This window comes from Plectropomus leopardus, chromosome 8 (assembly GCF_008729295.1).
Source record: "Plectropomus leopardus isolate mb chromosome 8, YSFRI_Pleo_2.0, whole genome shotgun sequence".
In the NCBI taxonomy this organism is placed as follows: Eukaryota; Metazoa; Chordata; class Actinopteri; order Perciformes; family Serranidae; genus Plectropomus; species Plectropomus leopardus.
The window spans coordinates 29810118-29828054 of NC_056470.1; the positions used below are offsets into that span (position 1 = coordinate 29810118).

General features: G+C 37.3%; 1 protein-coding gene across 1 annotated transcript; it reads left to right on the top strand.

Annotated features, from left to right (window-relative positions):
- The first annotated feature begins 1704 nt into the window (after nt 1–1704).
- On the top strand, nt 1705–16749 carry tfcp2 (transcription factor CP2). The gene is made up of 16 exons (XM_042491993.1): nt 1705–2028; nt 2375–2561; nt 5058–5209; nt 6030–6106; nt 6608–6713; nt 6975–7081; nt 7408–7560; nt 7676–7786; nt 10587–10675; nt 10860–10908; nt 11865–11958; nt 14033–14123; nt 14240–14346; nt 14967–15109; nt 15264–15315; nt 15420–16749. The coding sequence occupies exons 2-16, from the start codon at nt 2440–2442 to the stop codon at nt 15455–15457; spliced, it is 1491 nt and encodes a 496-aa protein (XP_042347927.1). The 5' UTR covers nt 1705–2028; nt 2375–2439; the 3' UTR covers nt 15458–16749.
- Nucleotides 16750–17937: the final 1188 nt, after the last annotated feature.

A 17937-nucleotide genomic window follows, 5' to 3' on the forward strand; every position in this document is an offset into this window, starting at 1 on the left:
AAAAGAGTGTTTGCATGTGCAGTATGAATTTATTTTCTGTAGTAACAATACTTTTTCTTTTTCTTTATCTTTGCCAATTCTTCGAGAATTCTTTGCACTTTAGTGACAGCAGGGAAAGTGAAAGGGATATGAATGGTTTATGTACAGTGCAAAGTTTCACTTATGTATGTGGGAGAATTTAATTTCTGCATTTTAATGTTCTTGAACAGCAAGAATCTTTGCAAAATGTAGCAGTGCTCGCAAACCTTGCAATCATCAAGATGACAAGCAACATCTATCAGTAATATTAATGTACTTTTTTATTCAGATGAAATGTAAAATACTGCAGATTAAATATAAAAGCTAATATGCATTAATCTTTGAGTTTGTGAATTATATGGTGCATTTTATGGTCCACCTCATATTTTCATTTTGAATAAGTAGGCCTATATTGCAGTGGACATACAGTATACTATAAACCATAAAAATAATAAATATTGAAAAGGTCTTGCTTTAACAGGTTCAGTGTGGGAAGACAATATATAATATTGTTTAATATACTAAGTTATCAATAGAGAAAACAAGAGCTAAATTATTAACATAAAAATAAGATAACAACTAGTCATCTGATTCTGCAAAGCACATACAAAGTTCAGAGAAAAGGGAAAACAGAAGTTGGATGTTTTTTTGTCATTTTCTGTCAGATAAAACAAATAAACCCTGTTTTTATTAATCATTCATGTTGTGTATTGATGCATTTTCAACCTTTGCATTGGCTGTAGTTGATAGTGACCACTGACTTCCAAAAAAATAGGAGAATGAAAAAAATATATGTTATTTTCTTGTCTGTAATCTGTACTGAGGTATGAAAGAACAAAAAACATTTGGATAAATGGTTTTCTTAGTAAAATATTGCAAAGCTGTGAATTTAGTGGTGTTTACATTTTGAATTGGCTATAAAGTGGCTGTTAAATTTCCCATATTTAGGGACTGTTATTTATTTCTCAGGGGAGGGGGTGGCTGGGATGTGGCTCCCTGAAGCTACAAATATTTGTCCTTAAACCTCTGTGAGTGACTCTGAAAAAATGCATGACCCTCCCTCCACCGTAAATTAGCTTTTGGATTTGCTGTTTGAAAATGAAAAGCTAGAGAAAAAATCCTGGAAATGGGAAAAAAGGCGTGGTTTATCAACCATTGTCATGCATGCTGGTTTGTGCAAACAGTTTACTTTTGACCAATTTTTAAATGCGATATAGAATAAAGTGATTTTAAGGAAATATCAGTATTTTGAACTCAGATTTGGTTGTTTTTTTCTGAAGGAAGCATTCATTACACATGATGTGTCCAAGGATCCCTGGAAATGTGAAAATCCCACTAGAATTTCTGTTTTTACTATATCTGGCTATAATAAATAGAGGAATTTAGTCAATTTCTTTAAAGATGAGTGTTAAAATAAATATAAAATACAGCCATTTTAAGTTGTAAACCTCTTCTCTAAGCTAAAATATAAATGCATAACTCCATTGCCAGTGCTTAAAAAACATCTGACATGTCTCTCCCTTTTCGCACCACCTCCTCCCCTCCCATAAATAACGAACAGTCCCTTAATTTTCTTTTCATGGTCTTCCTTATGTTTTACCAGCTGTAAGCGTTGGGTGGCGGTAAGGAGCCCCGGAGTTCTTTGCTAGTACTCTAAAACAAAACCACGAAGAAGACGTTAAAACGGAAATTACGGAAGCTCCTTTTCCTGACGAAGCTAGATAAACAAACAAAAGCGAGGGATTATATTACATATATTTGTCATAATTTATTATCCTCAGCTAAATTTGACGTGCTTTTATTTATTGATATGTCTACCAGGAACAATTTGTTCTCGTGAATCTCCTTAACCGAGTCAAAATAACAGCTAGCATTATCCGTGCTAGGTTAGCTGGCAGGCTAACGTAGCTGTTAGCTCGTCATGTTTATTTTAGTGCTGAGGCGAAGGAGCGCGACATGATGGCATGAAACTGTCGCAGTGTTAGCAGGTAGCTACACTCTCACTTAAAGGTATGCCATTTCCTTTAGTTTCATCACGTTATCTAGTTAAATAAAAAGAGAGCAGGGTGAAAAATACAGCTTTGGGCAAGTTATTTTCATGTGAGCAGTGTATCAGTTACGGTAGCATAAAACGTGCGTACCGTTAACGTATCCGTTAACCCCAGCTGCTCTGCATTGTTCAGCATGACAACCTGTTAGTTACTCCCAAATACATAATCTAATTGCATCCCTTTGTTTTGTTTTTGTGGATAAATCCTTATATTTAAACTTCCCATGTTTTCTTATTTTCTCCATTCAAAAGTTGGATCCCAGATTGATGATAATAAACTTTTTTTCCCAAATTTCTTCATTAAAGATTGGAAAGTTGTGGTCAACTTGGCAAGTTTTAACCGGGACAGAGCAGATCTCAACACTGTCACCATGGCCTGGGCTCTGAAGTTGCCTCTCACGGATGAAGTGATAGAGTCCGGACTGGTCCAGGACTTTGATGCCAGTCTCTCGGGCATTGGGCAGGAGCTCGGAGCGGGGGCATACAGCATGAGGTTCTGTATCAGTTTTGGACAGATTCAGCCCTGTGATTTAAGTCTGATTTTATTTAGATGTCACTTTATTGTCAGAAAAAACAATCAATTTTTTGTCGTATATCCCGACTATTGGACAAAAATGTCTTGCATTAGAAAAACTGACTTACACAGTAAGAGGGGGAAAAAAATTTGTTTGATGTGGACTAGGGGTGACCGATATTGTTTTTTTCAGGGATGATACGGATTATTAATGCATTATGAGACTTATGATTAACTGATACTTGGAACTGATTGCATTCTCAAAAAAATTGAAAATCTTTATGTTAAAATTTAGAATTTGGAAAATAACAAACTCCAACACAAAACCCTGTTTAAATGCCTTTATCAAATGTTGAATCAAAACTGAAACTTCATATACAGCAAGTCCCCATAAACTTTTTTTAAATTAAGTTTTACAAAGTATAAGTTCTTCCCATATTGATACTCTCTTTGCATGTATTGCAGACTGCCTTCCTCGGTGTTGGTTTGGTTGAGTGTAAACACACACTTTTTCATTAATTTGTTCCCAGTAAGTCCCAATAATTGGCCAGGCTAATAATCTGTCGACCTCTAATGTGGACACCTTTTTAGATTTTATGAATGACTTAACTGTGTAAATGGCAGTGATTAGATAAAATAGGTTCTATTGACATTATGCCGAGATAGATTTAAACTTATAGTACAGCTAGAGCACATCGTTAGTAATGGGAAGAGAAATAAGATGATGACTATTTTGTACATTCCTGATTAATCTTTTTAGTGAAGTAATTATATTTGAAAAGCCAAAAAACAGGAGAGTTTCCTGAAAGCAGTAATAGTTCAAAAAAGATGCTGCTCCTTGGTGATGGCCATTAACAAATTTAGAAAAAACAGGAAGGAACCAAGGTACTCCTCTTTAGGAAAAAAGTGAAAATGCCTGAACTTGAACTCACTTTGTAGTTTGTTTCTCATATTTTTTTCAAATAGTTGTTTTCAATATCATACATTTCAACATATTTTTGAGCAATGAAATGTGGATTGGAGATTCTATATAAACATGTTTGGTATCTTTTTAAGAATGGGATCAAATCCCAAATCCCATGATGTGTCTCATCAAATGTCACGTTTTCCGTCGCATAGGCTTTGTGTCTTCACACTTTGTAGTAACGTAAATACAGCGCAATCAGAAAGTATTGTGCAGTTTATTTTGTGATGTTGCTGTCTTATGCTAAAATAATTTAAATTAATTTTAAATCATCAATCTACACTCCATACCCCATAATGTTAAAGCCATCTAGATTTTTTTTTGCAAATTTATTAAAAGGGAAAGTGATTTATCACATTGACAGATGTCTTTGTGCAGCTTGATTGGAGTCCATCTGTGGTCAATTCAATTGATTGGACTTGATTTGGAAAGGCAAACATCTGTCTATCGTATGTCTCACAGCTGGCAGTGCATATCAGAGCAAAAACCAAGCCATTAGGGTTGAAGTAGTTGCCTGCAGAGCTTAGGGATAAGATTGTGTTGAAAATCAGCTGCTTTGAAGGTTCCCAAGAGCACAGAAGCCTTTATGATTTTTGAATTCAATTCAAAGCCCGACCAAACCTACATTAAATGAAAAAAATATTTATTTAAATATATGTATTTGCTTTGTCATTATAGAGTGTAGATTGATGAGGGGGGAAATTATTTGAAATGGTTTTGCACAAGGCTCCAACAATACGTGAAAAAATGAAGGGGTGTGAATACTTTGTGATTGCACTGCGGGAGAAGTCCTGCACTGAGTGATAGCAGAAGGGCAAATTAATCACGACATGCAGATGAAGTGCAAAGCAGTACATTGCTCTGTGACTGATGAATACTCCATAATGAAATCTGATTGAGGCATTGGACTTACCTCATCACTTTGCAGCATATCCCTGATAAATTAGTGTAAATATACAGTATTTGCACACTGTTGTGTGTTTTTTTTTTGTGAGGGATTATTCCAAAGTTGAAAGTCCAAATAGATATTTATATAGCTTTTGCTCAGTTTTTTGTGATTGGAAATATGTGAAATCCATTTCGGCTGTTCTGACTCTGGCACTTTGCTTTGCTGGAGAAAGAGCTTTCTCTTTTGTGCCTTTTTCTGGCTGGTTAAGTGCCCTGTTAAATGATATTGTACAAGCTGCAGAGTGCACACTTGTTCCTGAAATTCTTTTGTTGAGAGGAGCAAAGAGATACTGACTGGATACCTTGGTATTTTGTAGCGTTGCCCCATAATGATAATCAACAGCTGACGAACACAATTACCAAACATTCAGCCTCAAGTGTTGTGTAACACTCTCCATCTGATTCAACATTTTTATCATGACGTTGAAAATGATCAGTTCTAACAATTAAATATCAAGATTATTTTTCTGCAGATTAGTTTTATGAAAAGGAAATAATGAATGTGGGCCGATCAGGCTTTGGCAGCTTACTAACAGCGCTGTTCTTTTGTGTCTGTTCTCCAGTGATGTGCTCGCCCTCCCCATCTTCAAGCAGGAGGAATCCAACCTGCCTCCAGACAGCGACAACAAGATCCTTCCCTTTCAGTATGTTCTGTGTGCAGCTACCTCGCCAGCCGTTAAACTACATGATGAAACACTCACCTACCTCAACCAAGGTCAGCACCAGGATCCCAGCCACAGTGTGCTTTTCAGCTTTGTGTAAATCTGTTGATGTCAAGAACCACTGAATTAAGTTCCCTTTGGCTTGGTTATTCTAGATATTTTATCACCATGATATGAAGGTGGAAATTAGCACAGTTTTAAATCAAAATGGAAATATTTTACAGTATTAGAGCTGCGCCCTGATTTGAATCATTAGTTGGAGACCGCTCAGTCGACTAAGATTCTTAAAGTTGAGCAGTTTGGGGTTTTTTTTTACATTTTTTTCTCTGTCATTGTATTTCTTCGTTTGGTCTCCAGTTAGCTGCAGAGTGAGCCCTCCTCACTCTCATGGGTACAGGAGGCTGCACACTCAAACTCAAGCTTCATTCCCACTGCACAAAAAATCTGCTAAAACCTGCTACCATCTGGATTTTTAATGCAATGACAAAGATGTGTACAATCGGCATTCACGCCCGTGTTAATTCACTCTGCAGTGGACATGGGGTTTTATTGCCAACGGCTCCAATTAGCATTGATGGGAACACAACATCCAGGTGAATGGGCTAATTTCAGCTCCTTAACGAGCGAGATGCAATGATGTGCCGTCAGTAATTACCATCCGTCTCCTCCTAAGCAGCACTAGAACACTGATCCAAATAAATCTGCACCGAGTTTGAAAAAGAGACGGCATAAGTAAGAGATATCTAAGGAGGAGAAACCACTGAAAAGTTTTTAAAGGACTCTGTTTCTGCTGCTGTCTATTGTTTACCTGTAATGATCAACCGTGAATGTTTGAGATTTTTGTAATCACCATATTCGGACTTGTCATTGCAGGGCAGTCCTATGAAATTAGAATGCTTGACAATCGGAAGATTGGGGAACTTCCGGAAATCACTGGCAAAATGGTGAAGGTAAGATTCTGAAATGCCAGTTCACACATACTGTACATTACAGTATATATTTGCACAGATCTGGATGAAAAAATCGATACTGTATAGTATCACAGTTTTTGAAGGGCAACATTGTGTTTATACACTGACACCAAATCTCGATTTTTATCTATTATATAAATTATTATTATTACAAGTACAAAATAAACTTTTGGTAGCCTATTTGAATACTAGATGAATTGCTTTTTCAGTCCAACAGATAGATTTTGCTACAAAAAACTATTGAAGAGGGATGAGAAGACTGGAAACTTTGTAGATAAAGCAGATGTTGACAAAGTTTTCCTTTGGGGACATAATATGCAGCTATATATATGTTTTTGTAATAAGCAGCATATTGTAAAACATTTAAAATCACAATTATTGTATTGTGCTAATATTGTATCCTGGGACCAGTAACATTTACATCTATCTGCCTTGAATTATTTAAAAAAAAAATCTTTCTTCTTATCATTGTGTTTTCAGAGCATCATCCGTGTGGTGTTTCATGACCGACGACTTCAGTACACAGAGCACCAGCAGCTGGAGGGCTGGCGCTGGAACCGGCCCGGGGATCGCATCCTCGACCTGGGTGAGCACTGAGTGAAAAACACCTGGTTTACGACGCAGTCACCAGAAGGTTCTGGTTGTTATGGATTTGTGTGTGAAGAGAATGTTGCTGTGGAGAGTTTGTGTTTATTAATCATCCAATATTTTGGAATACATTCAGGATATTGTCTGTTGGCCTGAGCTATAAGTACAAAGTTTCGATGAAGGTGATGTTATCATGGAGTAGATGTTGTGCATTAAGAGCTCTTTTGATAACAGCCTGTTTAACGTTGATCCATTGCAGATATCCCCATGTCCGTCGGCATAATCGACCCCAGGGCTAACCCTACTCAGCTTAACACTGTGGAGTTCCTTTGGGACCCATCGAAAAGAACCTCAGTTTTTATCCAGGTAGCATGACGGATACACTCCTGTTTTCCTTTCATTCATTAAAAGCAACGTCAGTAATCTGAGAAAGTCTCGATCACTTTGGCATCATCTAACTTAGCCTTTTAACATTTAGTCTACTCATCCATTCGGATTGTGAAAATGTGAAATGAACAGAAGGCGGGTTTCCACTGAGCCTTAAATTGCTCAAATTCAAATTGTCATTGAATGTCATTCTGCTGGCAGTAATCACTAATACAACAGTTTTGCCAAGATCTGTTTGACCCAGGTTGTATCTCAAGTTTTCGTTTCCGTATAGATAATACATTTTATATTCCTTTCATTTTTAGGTACACTGCATCAGCACAGAATTCACCATGCGGAAACATGGAGGCGAAAAAGGTGTGCCTTTCCGAATCCAGATCGACACGTTTAAAGAGAATGAGAATGAAGAGTACACAGAACACCTCCACTCTGCGTCCTGCCAGGTCAAAGTCTTCAAGGTGAGGGGAGCCAGAGGAAAAATTCAGAAAAATGAAAGAAAAAACACTGATCTACTGCAGCGCAAACGTGTTATTATTGACTACAATTAAATGACGCACGTATGACCTTTTTCAGCCTAAAGGTGCAGACAGAAAACAGAAGACTGACAGGGAGAAGATGGAGAAGAGGGCGCCACAGGAAAAGGAAAAGTACCAGCCCTCCTACGAAACCACAATCCTGACAGAGGTTAGCATTGTGCTTAAGTGTTGATGGGATGAATGATTAAACAAAGAGGTTATCAAAATGGATCACAACCCCATTTAACCAAAATGTCAGTGAAGTGAAGAATGTGCTCCTATTTCCAAAAATGGGGGGAGAAAAACATTTATGTAATGGCTGCAGGTCAACCTTAAAAATGTTTTTTTTGGGGGGGGGGGCTGGAGCTGAATATTCGGCTATTTAAATATTTCTTAATTGAGTAGGTAACTGGCATTATTTCCTTAAAAAAACATGGGAAGGAAATGAGCAATAAAAGAAGACTTTACCCAGAAATTTGCTAAAAAAAATAGTGGAAAGTACAAGAAATTTACCTGAAAAATTAATTTTAAAAAAAGTGCTTAAAATTGTAATAATTTTGAAACATTATTTATTAAATGCTATTATTTATCATTATTATTTATTAAAGATGAAATTATGATTATAATAAATGCTTGCTTTGTTACTTTTTCCTCAACATTTTTCCTAGCTTTTTTAAAAGTAATTTTCTGAATCTAGTAATTTTTATAATTTGTGGAACATTTTTTACCATTTTGCTCCCTGCATTTTTCCTGTGTTTCGCACCAATTTGCTCAGGGTTCAAAGGTTTACATACTTGTTGAAAGGTATCTGAAAGCAGCACCAGGAAAGTGATTTCACTCCAGGTTTCAAATGGTTAACATTACTTTACTTTTTACTTTATTCTGCCCACAACAATTTGTTGTACTACTCTTCTATTACTTTTCCTTTACACTCTGCAAAATTGATAATTGTGTCCTTTCTCCATAAAATTCAGACTTTGCATGTGAGTCTCTGTTTGAATGACGGGATAATCTCCTGTAAGTGAAGCTAATGCTTGATAACTATCAAATGATTTTTTTTACCTGGGGGTCTTCAGTTGCCTGCAACAAGTATTTTCCCAAAGATCTGTCTGAAAGACAGCGAGTCAATCATGCAGCATTTAATCCACCACATATCCAGCCATGAGCTTCATTAGGTCTTTGTCCCCTGTAGCCTGCAGCTCTCCAAGATTAAAATCCAGTTTTGGTTGTTTATCTAGTGTTGGGCTACAATTTTTAATTATTAGTGTTTAACTTTTCTTGTTGTGCTGTCAATTACAGTAAATGTTTCATGAGTTTTAAGGTTGTATTTTGCAGTAGAAATAGTCTTAATACCACCAGTGTTACCTGGAACAGCAATGTTCTTGTCAAAGGATTCCCAAAGGCATGGAAAACCTGGAAAAGTCACAAAAAAATTACAATGACATTTTCCAGGCCTGGAAAAGTCATGAAATCAGTAAAAATCATTTAAAAAAGAAAGTATTGGAAAAGGCTTGTCATATAATTGTGTGAAATTTGTTTTTGCTATAATCTTCCGTGGACAGCCGTCCAAGTAATGTAACAAAATGACAAATTATTATCTGAAGCTGTTGACATAATTTAATATGTTACGATGTGTGACAACCTTTTGTTTACCATCACATACTTGTGTTTATTCTCCCGTTACGTGGCTCTCTTCGCGTCTGCCAGTTAGATCAAATCATATTTGAATAGAGTCTGAATCTGATATGTTTGAATGAATGCCTTCAAAAGTGGGACAAGAAAAAAAAACGTTTTTAAGAGTCCTTGAAAAGTCATGGAAAAATTTTAAAGTTTGTGTGTGGGAACCCAGTTATTTGTTTTTGGACTTAACTGTAATATTGTTACTGAAATTTCATCAGTAATTCTTTATACTGCTCGTTACTGAGAAACGTAATATTTAGGGCTGTCAGCATTCATGAGTTAATGGTGATGTGATTAAGGTCCGCAATATTTTTTTAAATTGCGTTAATCACCGGCTGACATTTCTGTTTCTAAGACGCTGTACTGAGTTTTATAGCTACAGTGATGATACTGGTATCATATGAAACTAGAAGAACTAACCATGCCATGCTCCAGAATTAGGCAAAATTTTGGTGATGGAAAAATGACAGTCATTTCACAGGGGTCCTTGACCTCTGAGCTCAGGATATCTGAATGAAAATGGGTTCTGTGAGTCTCCACTTTACAAACAAGCCCACTTTATGCTCATTCATGCAGTGTTTTGCTTTCATTTGATTCCTAACCAAGACAATCTACTAGAAATTGCTTTACCTCGTCAATATGGACTTCGTAACAGTTTTACAGTGCAAAATAATGGAACTGAAAGTGAGATTAAAAATGTAGTTTATCGTAATTAACTATTAAATTTCTTCATTTAAACGCAATTATAAGAAATTAATCGTTGACAGCCCTAGTAGTGTTATTACTGCCTGAAGCTAACGACTATCTTTGTTTTATTGTTGATTATTCTGTCACTTACTCTCTCGATTTATCGTTCACTCTGTCAAACGTCAAAAAAAAAAAAAAAATAGAGAATGCTCATTACAGTTTCCCATAGCCTTAGGTGACTGATGTTTCTAAATTTAGTACGAAACCAAAAATAATATTCACTTAAGACTGGCATAAAAGAGAGAAAAGCAGCAAATCCTCACATTCAGAAGCTTTGATCACAGCCTGATTTGCAGGTTTGCTTGCAACAGATGATTGATTATCAAAATAGCTCATTAGAGATTGAATAGAAATGTATTTTCCGTGTTCGATTTTTGTCTTCGCTTAAATTCTAGAAAACTACTTAAAATAGGAGATAAATTTTGTGGATGAAACACAAACAGGAATTGAATACTTAAAAGGTAAAGCTGCAGCTTGTAACTGATGGTAGCATTGGGAGATTATTCAGATGCCACAGTGACACACGTGTTGTTGTTTTGCAGTGCTGTCCCTGGCCGGAGGTCACATATGTCAACAACTCCCCTTCTCCTGGCTTCAGCAGCACGCACAACAGCTTCCCGGTTGCAGAAGGGTACGAGTGTTTCACGACTTTGCCAGTGCTTCATAATAAATGTTGCTTGAATTAAATTTTTAGTGTAAAATCCAGAGTAGCTGTGTGATTGTGGTTGGTGAGGAACACACAATGTTTAGATTCTTAACGTGGATTTCTGTATTTTTCCTGCGTTTGATCATTGTGCATTTTTAAATCTTTTCAGAAATGGATCTCCAAACCACCAGCCTGAGCCTGTCGTTCAGGTAGCAGATGTAAGTACAAGTACATTTACGCTTTGTGGATTCACTGCCTGACTCCCTCCTGCCTCCCTGAATCCCTCCGTATTAATATTGACAAATGCAAAGCTGACATCTGCGTGTTAAACCTCTGCCTCCCGGTAGATTCTCTATGAAAACATGAAATAAACAAAAATAAGCCGAACCTGCCTCAAGGTGTGAAGGAAAGCTTCTGATAAATCAAAAATAAACTCACACTCAAGACTTGATATCTGAACTCGCCACGGTTTCAGTGCTTCTATTATTTCACCTTGAGAAATGTTAGAATGTTTCATGCCGTGCACACAATGCATATGTGGATATCGGATGAAAATCTGTGCTTGATGTGAAGCTTATGGAGCCTGGATCGACATCAGTTTTGTTGATGCCTTTCACGAACATTTAAACCTCTGAGACCTGAGAACATTGGTTTGATTTCTTTTGAAAACATTGGAAAAAGGCAATGAGCAACATGGCAAGAAATTAAAAATAAATACATAAAAGAAATAGTAAAATGTAACAAAAAATTGTCTTAAAAATGATCTTTGAGGAGATTGTTAGATTTGATCAAAAAATGGTGAAAAATGTCCAAAAAACTATATTTATAATTCCTATTCAAAATTATGCACTGGAAAATATTTTTATTTTCTTAAATGTTTAGCACTTTCTTAAGGTTTCTCGTGTTTTTCTTTTCTTTTTTTGGAACAGTTCCTGTTGAGTTGCTCAGTACCTTATTTTTCTCTAGAAGCCAAGTCAATTTGTTCAGGTTTTTAAGGGTTAAATCTGCTAGTTTTCTTTGTGTCTTGTCGATTTTATAGAAATATAGTGTTCTGTAAAACATGAGGTAGTTTCAGAGAATGCCGGTAATTTGTTACTTCTATGAGCTAACTCTAAGATACTCTTGGAGAATATTCTGGGTTTATTCGGGGTTTTCTCCTTTTCTTTTGTCTCAGAATTTGTTACCCACGGCAACACCGCAGGATGCACAACAGTGGCTTTTAAGAAACCGCTTCTCACCCTTCTGTCGACTCTTCACCAACTTTTCAGGTAAAATTCAGTTAAATTCTGCTTAATTTTCATTTTGCTATCGACAGTTTCGTGCAGAAAGAAAGAGGGTTTCTCAGAAATCTCAGGTGCAAAATATAAAAACAGATGATAGCATCAAACAGTAAATACATCCTCACTATGAATAAAAACAAACACAGTCCCTAAAAACAGTATGAAATAAAATAGTAAAAAGCGCTCAGTGCAGGTATAACAAAATAGCTCTCAAATGCAGAATTGTTTCAGATTTAACACCCATCCGTTTTTGTATCACTTGTGACTGAAACCCCTGTTCATGCCTTTGGACATTTGTAACATTTTATAGAGTTAAAAAAACAGGTCTGAATGGAAATTGGCCCCCTTGTTATGTAAGTGTTGAACATGTGGGTCTCATGTCTGAGTCACTCTTAATTAACGTCACTACAGCAGTTAGACTGAGTAATATTTCTGTATCTCTTTCAGCATGGCACTGAATTCAGTGCTGTCTGATTATTGTAAAGGCCAAAGCAGCGTGAGATAATACATGCACAAAGAGAAGTGAAGTGCTCTTTGTGTTTGCTTTTACAAAGTACTGCAACAGTGATCACTTCATTAGCATCTCTTGAGCACTCAGAAAAAATCTCCTTAATAAACCACAAACACTGTGAATGAGCCAGTGTTAAGCATTGAATGTTCTTTTTAAAAATATTTTTCTTTCATGGTGTAGGTGAAAGAAAATATCTGTACAGTTACATTAATTATCAACACTGCACTTTATCCCTAGATTAGATACAACTGCATGAATGAATGAATAAATAAGCGGCATATCTGCTTTACAGTTACCAAGTCATTGAAGCCAACGATATTCTATGTTTGAAAAAGGCAGAACACAAGAAATCTGGTGTTATTTAGAGTATGCAAGGTCACAACTTGAAGAAAAAGATGAAAAGAGGTTATTATTCCACTATAGACCTCAATCTTGCATAGCACAAAGCATTCACATTCAGTGATGTACTGCTGTGGACAGGGGCAGCAACAAAATGTAATTTAGCCTCCTAAAAAAAATACATATCAGTTTAAGTGTACACTATATTAAGAATATTTTCACTGCTTCCTTTTTTTCTCAGAGGTCAAATTACTGTTGTTATCAAAGGAGTCTGGTGACTTTAAATAGAGCATAGATGAAATATAGCTGCTTCAGTTTATAAAATATTCTAAATATAGAGTGAAATTAGGTGGCTAAAATACATTTGCTGACGAGGGATGTAAGTCACCAGTTTAATCACGATATGACATTATATAGATTCTTTACAATACAATATTTGCCAATACCACAAAGTCTGCCATGATACCATTTTCATTCGATTTGGGGGCTAGTCGGTTACAAGAGAAGCTGCCGCCCCTTTTTTTGCTTTTGGTAAGAAAAGATAAAAACAAGATATAAATAACTGTAAATAATGAAAACTTGTTCGTTCTGTCAAAAAATTCTTCCTATTAAAAATGCTTTTATTTTATCTCAGACCAGGATATTTTCCCTAAAACTTAAGGGACTTAAAGCCCCGAAGGCAAACTCCTCCTAGCAGCCATCAAACATGGATTAAAAACAAGATCACTTAACAAAAGTATTAAACTTGGCTCAATAATAACCGTCAAGGATCACAGACAAAAACAACTGTCCTGTAAGTCAAGTTTCCCCCACATATACAACATGCTAATGTTATTAGCATAAGCCTGTGGCATTTCACATTGCATAAATTAGCTTAGCTGCTAGCAGACTTTTCCTCATAACAGTTTACATTTATTTATACTCCTGCCTGCTTCTCCAGCCTGGGAGCATGCTGAATGAAATCTACTGTATGCAATACACTGATTATGGAAAAAAGCCTCATACAGCCCCACTAAAAATTCAAACTATCTTTTAGGGTCCTATAACAAGAGGCTTAATCCTTGCTAGGCCCTAGGACTGTGGTCTGTAGCTGATCCTGTATTGTGTACATGCAAACTGCTGAATACCCCAAAACAAACGTGTGTAATAAAGGCTCTCGTGTAGAGGGGAGGGTTTTTCCGCTCTTAAGAAAGCCCTTGTTTTGTGAACCAGGTGCAGACCTGTTGAAGCTGACAAGGGAGGATGTCATTCAGATCTGTGGGCCAGCTGATGGTATAAGACTCTTTAATGCACTGAAAGGACGGTGAGTCGTCTTTAATCACGTCCCACTTACAATATGTCACTCACCTAATATATTGAGAAAAGCTTTACACATTAATGTACATTTTGTCATTTTCTCTCTGTGCATGCCGTTCACAGGGTGGTGCGTCCGAGGCTGACCATTTATGTTTGCCAGGAGTCTCAGCAGGCGCGGGAGCAGCAACCCAAACACGAAAATGGTGACGCTGCCGCCAACACGTTCTTTGGTTAGTGCATGTTCAAGGTTAATGCATGTTTGCCATAGTAAAATGTTTAAACTAAACTTTAAATCTGTCTTTCAAAACTCTTAAAAATGCCAAAAAAGTAGGATGTTTAGGAATGTTTTTTTCTGAAGGTGCATTGTTAAAGTCATGTTTTATGTCACAATAAGTATTTGGCAAAATTCTCCCATGTTTTAAGTGGTTGATGTCAGTTCATTTTCTCTCTTCAATTTTGGCTTCTTTAAAATTGGTCATAAATTTCATTACAAGTGGCATAAAAATGTCTTAAAAGTCTTAAATCTCACTTTCTCTAAGCTGTAGGAACCCTGTACACCGCTGCTGCTCGTGCTTGTTACCTCGTTCTTGAATTTATGTCAAACAAGGTGCTGTTGGTAGAGCTTTTAAAGTAAAATGCATCACTTGCTGTGCACAGGAGGACTCTTGAGTGGTGTTTTATTTTTGTACTAAATAAATTTCACTACACAAAATGTTGACATTCAGTATTTACAATATTTAAAATCTCCCTTAAAATGACTTTGTCATTGCAATGCATACTTTTAACATTTAAGTATATGGCAGTTGAACATTTTATGTTTGTGTTTTTATGCCTGCTTTTTTCTCTGCAGTGTATCACGCGATTTACCTGGAGGAGCTCACAGCTGCTGAGCTGACAGAGAAGATCGCTCAGCTCTTCAACATCTCGCCCAGACAGATAAACCAGATCTTCAAACAGGGTCCCACTGGCATCCATGTGCTGGTCAGCGATGAGGTAAGAAATCCCCGCCCCCTGATCTCTGCCTCTAACCAACGCTACACTTTAAAAACACAAATCACAGATGATGCAAAACCGAGACTAGTTTTTGAAACACGTGTTAGTAAACAGCTTTCCCTCCTACATTTAACATTTTCTCACTTTTTAACAGATGATTCAGAACTTCCAGGACGAAGTATGTTTTGTTTTGGACACAATGAAAGGTATCTGAGTGTCTCATTGCTTTATCTGTTTCTATATTTAACGTAGAGCTTTGATGAAGTTTATTTATAACGCCATCCCCTCCTGCTTTTCCTTTTCTCCGCAGACGACACGAATGACGGCTACCACATCATCTTGAAGTGAACAACCGGGCAGGAGAATAGCGTTGCTCTCTTCTTTAGACCTGATCCAGTCAGCCCCTCTAGAGCTTCATGTTCCTCGCTGTTCCTGGAAAACGTGAGGACGCCTCGAGAAACGCCTCGAGGCTGCTAGGAGGAACATGCGACTGAAGCACCCGGCCCTCTCCTCACTATACCTTATTGTCTTACTTTTGAGGTAGTGACTGTAACCACAGTGAAGTGAACAGTCTCCTTCTCGCCCCGCCATTGTCTCCCTTAAATGGTTGCATCTCCCTCTTGTCGCTTATGTCTCATGAAAGAGGTTAGTGGCGCTGCAGCTGCTATCACTGTTTATTTGTTAGCTGAGCATCTGGTGTGCCAAAGCTCCGCGCTTCAGGAACAGTTTGTCATCTCTTTGAAAACCAACAACCACACAAGCAAAAGAAAAATCAAAGCGACAAAACAGAGAGAGACGGTTACTCGACTTTCAGCCTGCAGTGCGGCATGATTTCCTCCTTTTCATGCTAGGTTGCCTTAACGGGATCCACTTAAGCCAAGAAACATGGTACAGCAAACACAATCACAGTCGCATCAGAGAATCACAAGACGCATCAAATCAGCAATTAAGGGAAACCAGCTGTCATCAATAATGTCTAGCTAACAATGTCAGTCTGTCACTGGTTTGAAGTGTTACTTTTGAGGAAGATAAAATCATGTCCCGGGCTCCCAAACACTGTTAGATCCTTGTAGTTAGTGTAGAGTTCGTACTGACACTCGTGGGTGTTACTTATGAACGTTGAATGACGATGAAACACTGTCTGTGTTTGTGATCACAGTGGCAACACCAGCAAACCGTCTCTGGTCCATGTGCTTCCTCTCCCTCTCCGCTTATTTACATCGTCACCCTCTCATTCTTTTTATTTTTGGCCATCCTCCAGCGTTATTTGTAAATAGATCATTATTTTTTTCATAAGGAATCGTGTTTATTTGGCAGTTTTTAAAGAAAACATTTTTTAACACACTTACATCTCTTCATTGTTTTTGGATGTTACCACTTCCAAATACTAATACATATAATGGAGCTGTTGGGCATGCGAGAAGATGTGGTTAGTTTATGTTCAGTCCATTGTGCTGCTTTCATGAAAATGATAGCTTGACATTTTTAGATATCCGTCTTTGCCCCCATCTCATCAGCGTTATTAAAGTGCTTATCCATGTACTGCTCGCCATCTGTTGTCTGTCTCCTTATAATGTGTGCGAAAATAAAAATGTGATTTTTAACAATATCCTAAATGCTCTTTTAGAGCCTAAGAAAAATTGTGACAAATTATTTAATTCATATTAAGAATTGTGTGTAAGATTTTGGGGGATTTAGTGGAATCTAGCCGTGAGGTCTGCAGATTGCGAACAGATGAAACTTCTCGTGGTTACACTTCCTTCAGTGTTCATTGTCCAGGAAGTTTTTACCAGGAGTCGAATTATTCGCAGAGGTCTCTTTCTCTCCCAAAACAAACAGACCGCTGATTTTAACTGGTTAAAACACAGAATAAAGCATTTTCATGTTATAAATCAGGGTTTTGCTGACACTCAGTGGCATATCAAAGACGAGCTGCTAGCGTAGCACCTGCTAATGTGTTTGCACTTTTTTTTTTCTCTGAATTCAGGAGGTTTTTATTGGGACACAGATTATCTACAGAGGTCTCTTTCTCTTCAAAACCATCGGCCCCACTGATTTAAAATGGTAAAAACGGAATAAAACAGGTTAGCGCTTAAAATCTGTTTTTCGGACACGTTGCGGCTCGTCAGAGATGGGCTGCAAGCCTAGCACCTGCTAATTTTCTCTCACTGTTTTAACCGGGAGCTGAATTACCTGTAGAGGTCGCCTCCTCTCCAAAACAAAGAGACCAGGTGATTTAAGATTAAAAAAAAAATTGTTTCGAGTCACATATCAATGTATGCTGTTCAGCACTTTGCAGATGGGCTGCTAGTTTAGCACCTGCTGATGTGTACTCTTTTTTCTTTGATAGCTTAAGATCCAGAAATTTGGGAGGTTTTAACCCTGATCTACACGCATTATTTTTACAGTCTATGATTTTTACCGGGAGCTGAATCATCCGTGAAGGGGAAGGGTCTCCTGATCTCCAAAACAAACAGAAGTAGTGAGTTAAACAGATAAAAACATTGAATAAAACATGTTAAAGTGAATGTTTATCGAACGCTGCTTGTTGCAGAGGGGCTGCTGACTCCAGCGGCTGCTACAGTAACACAAATGATCCTGTCTAGAGCCTGTGTTTGATTTGTCTGTTCTTGGCTACTGTAGAAACATGGACGAGAACTCGATCCATCTGTAGACAAACACAGCTCATACAAGGTAATAAAAACGCAAGGCCTCTTATTTAGGCCAATTCTTTTCTGTTCTGCTTCTGTTAATATAGCCCCTTAAAACCTTCACACTGGACCTTTAAATACAAAGCTGACAGATGTGGAGGCCTACTACAGACATGC

Coding starts and splice junctions, on each gene's coding strand:
- tfcp2 (XM_042491993.1), top strand. CDS start 2,440: ATGGCCTGGGCTCTGAAGTTGCCTCTCACGGATGAAGTGATAGAGTCC. Junction 6,714..6,974: donor GGATCGCATCCTCGACCTGG/GTGAGCACTGAG, acceptor GATCCATTGCAG/ATATCCCCATGTCCGTCGGC. Junction 11,959..14,032: donor ACTCTTCACCAACTTTTCAG/GTAAAATTCAGT, acceptor TTTGTGAACCAG/GTGCAGACCTGTTGAAGCTG.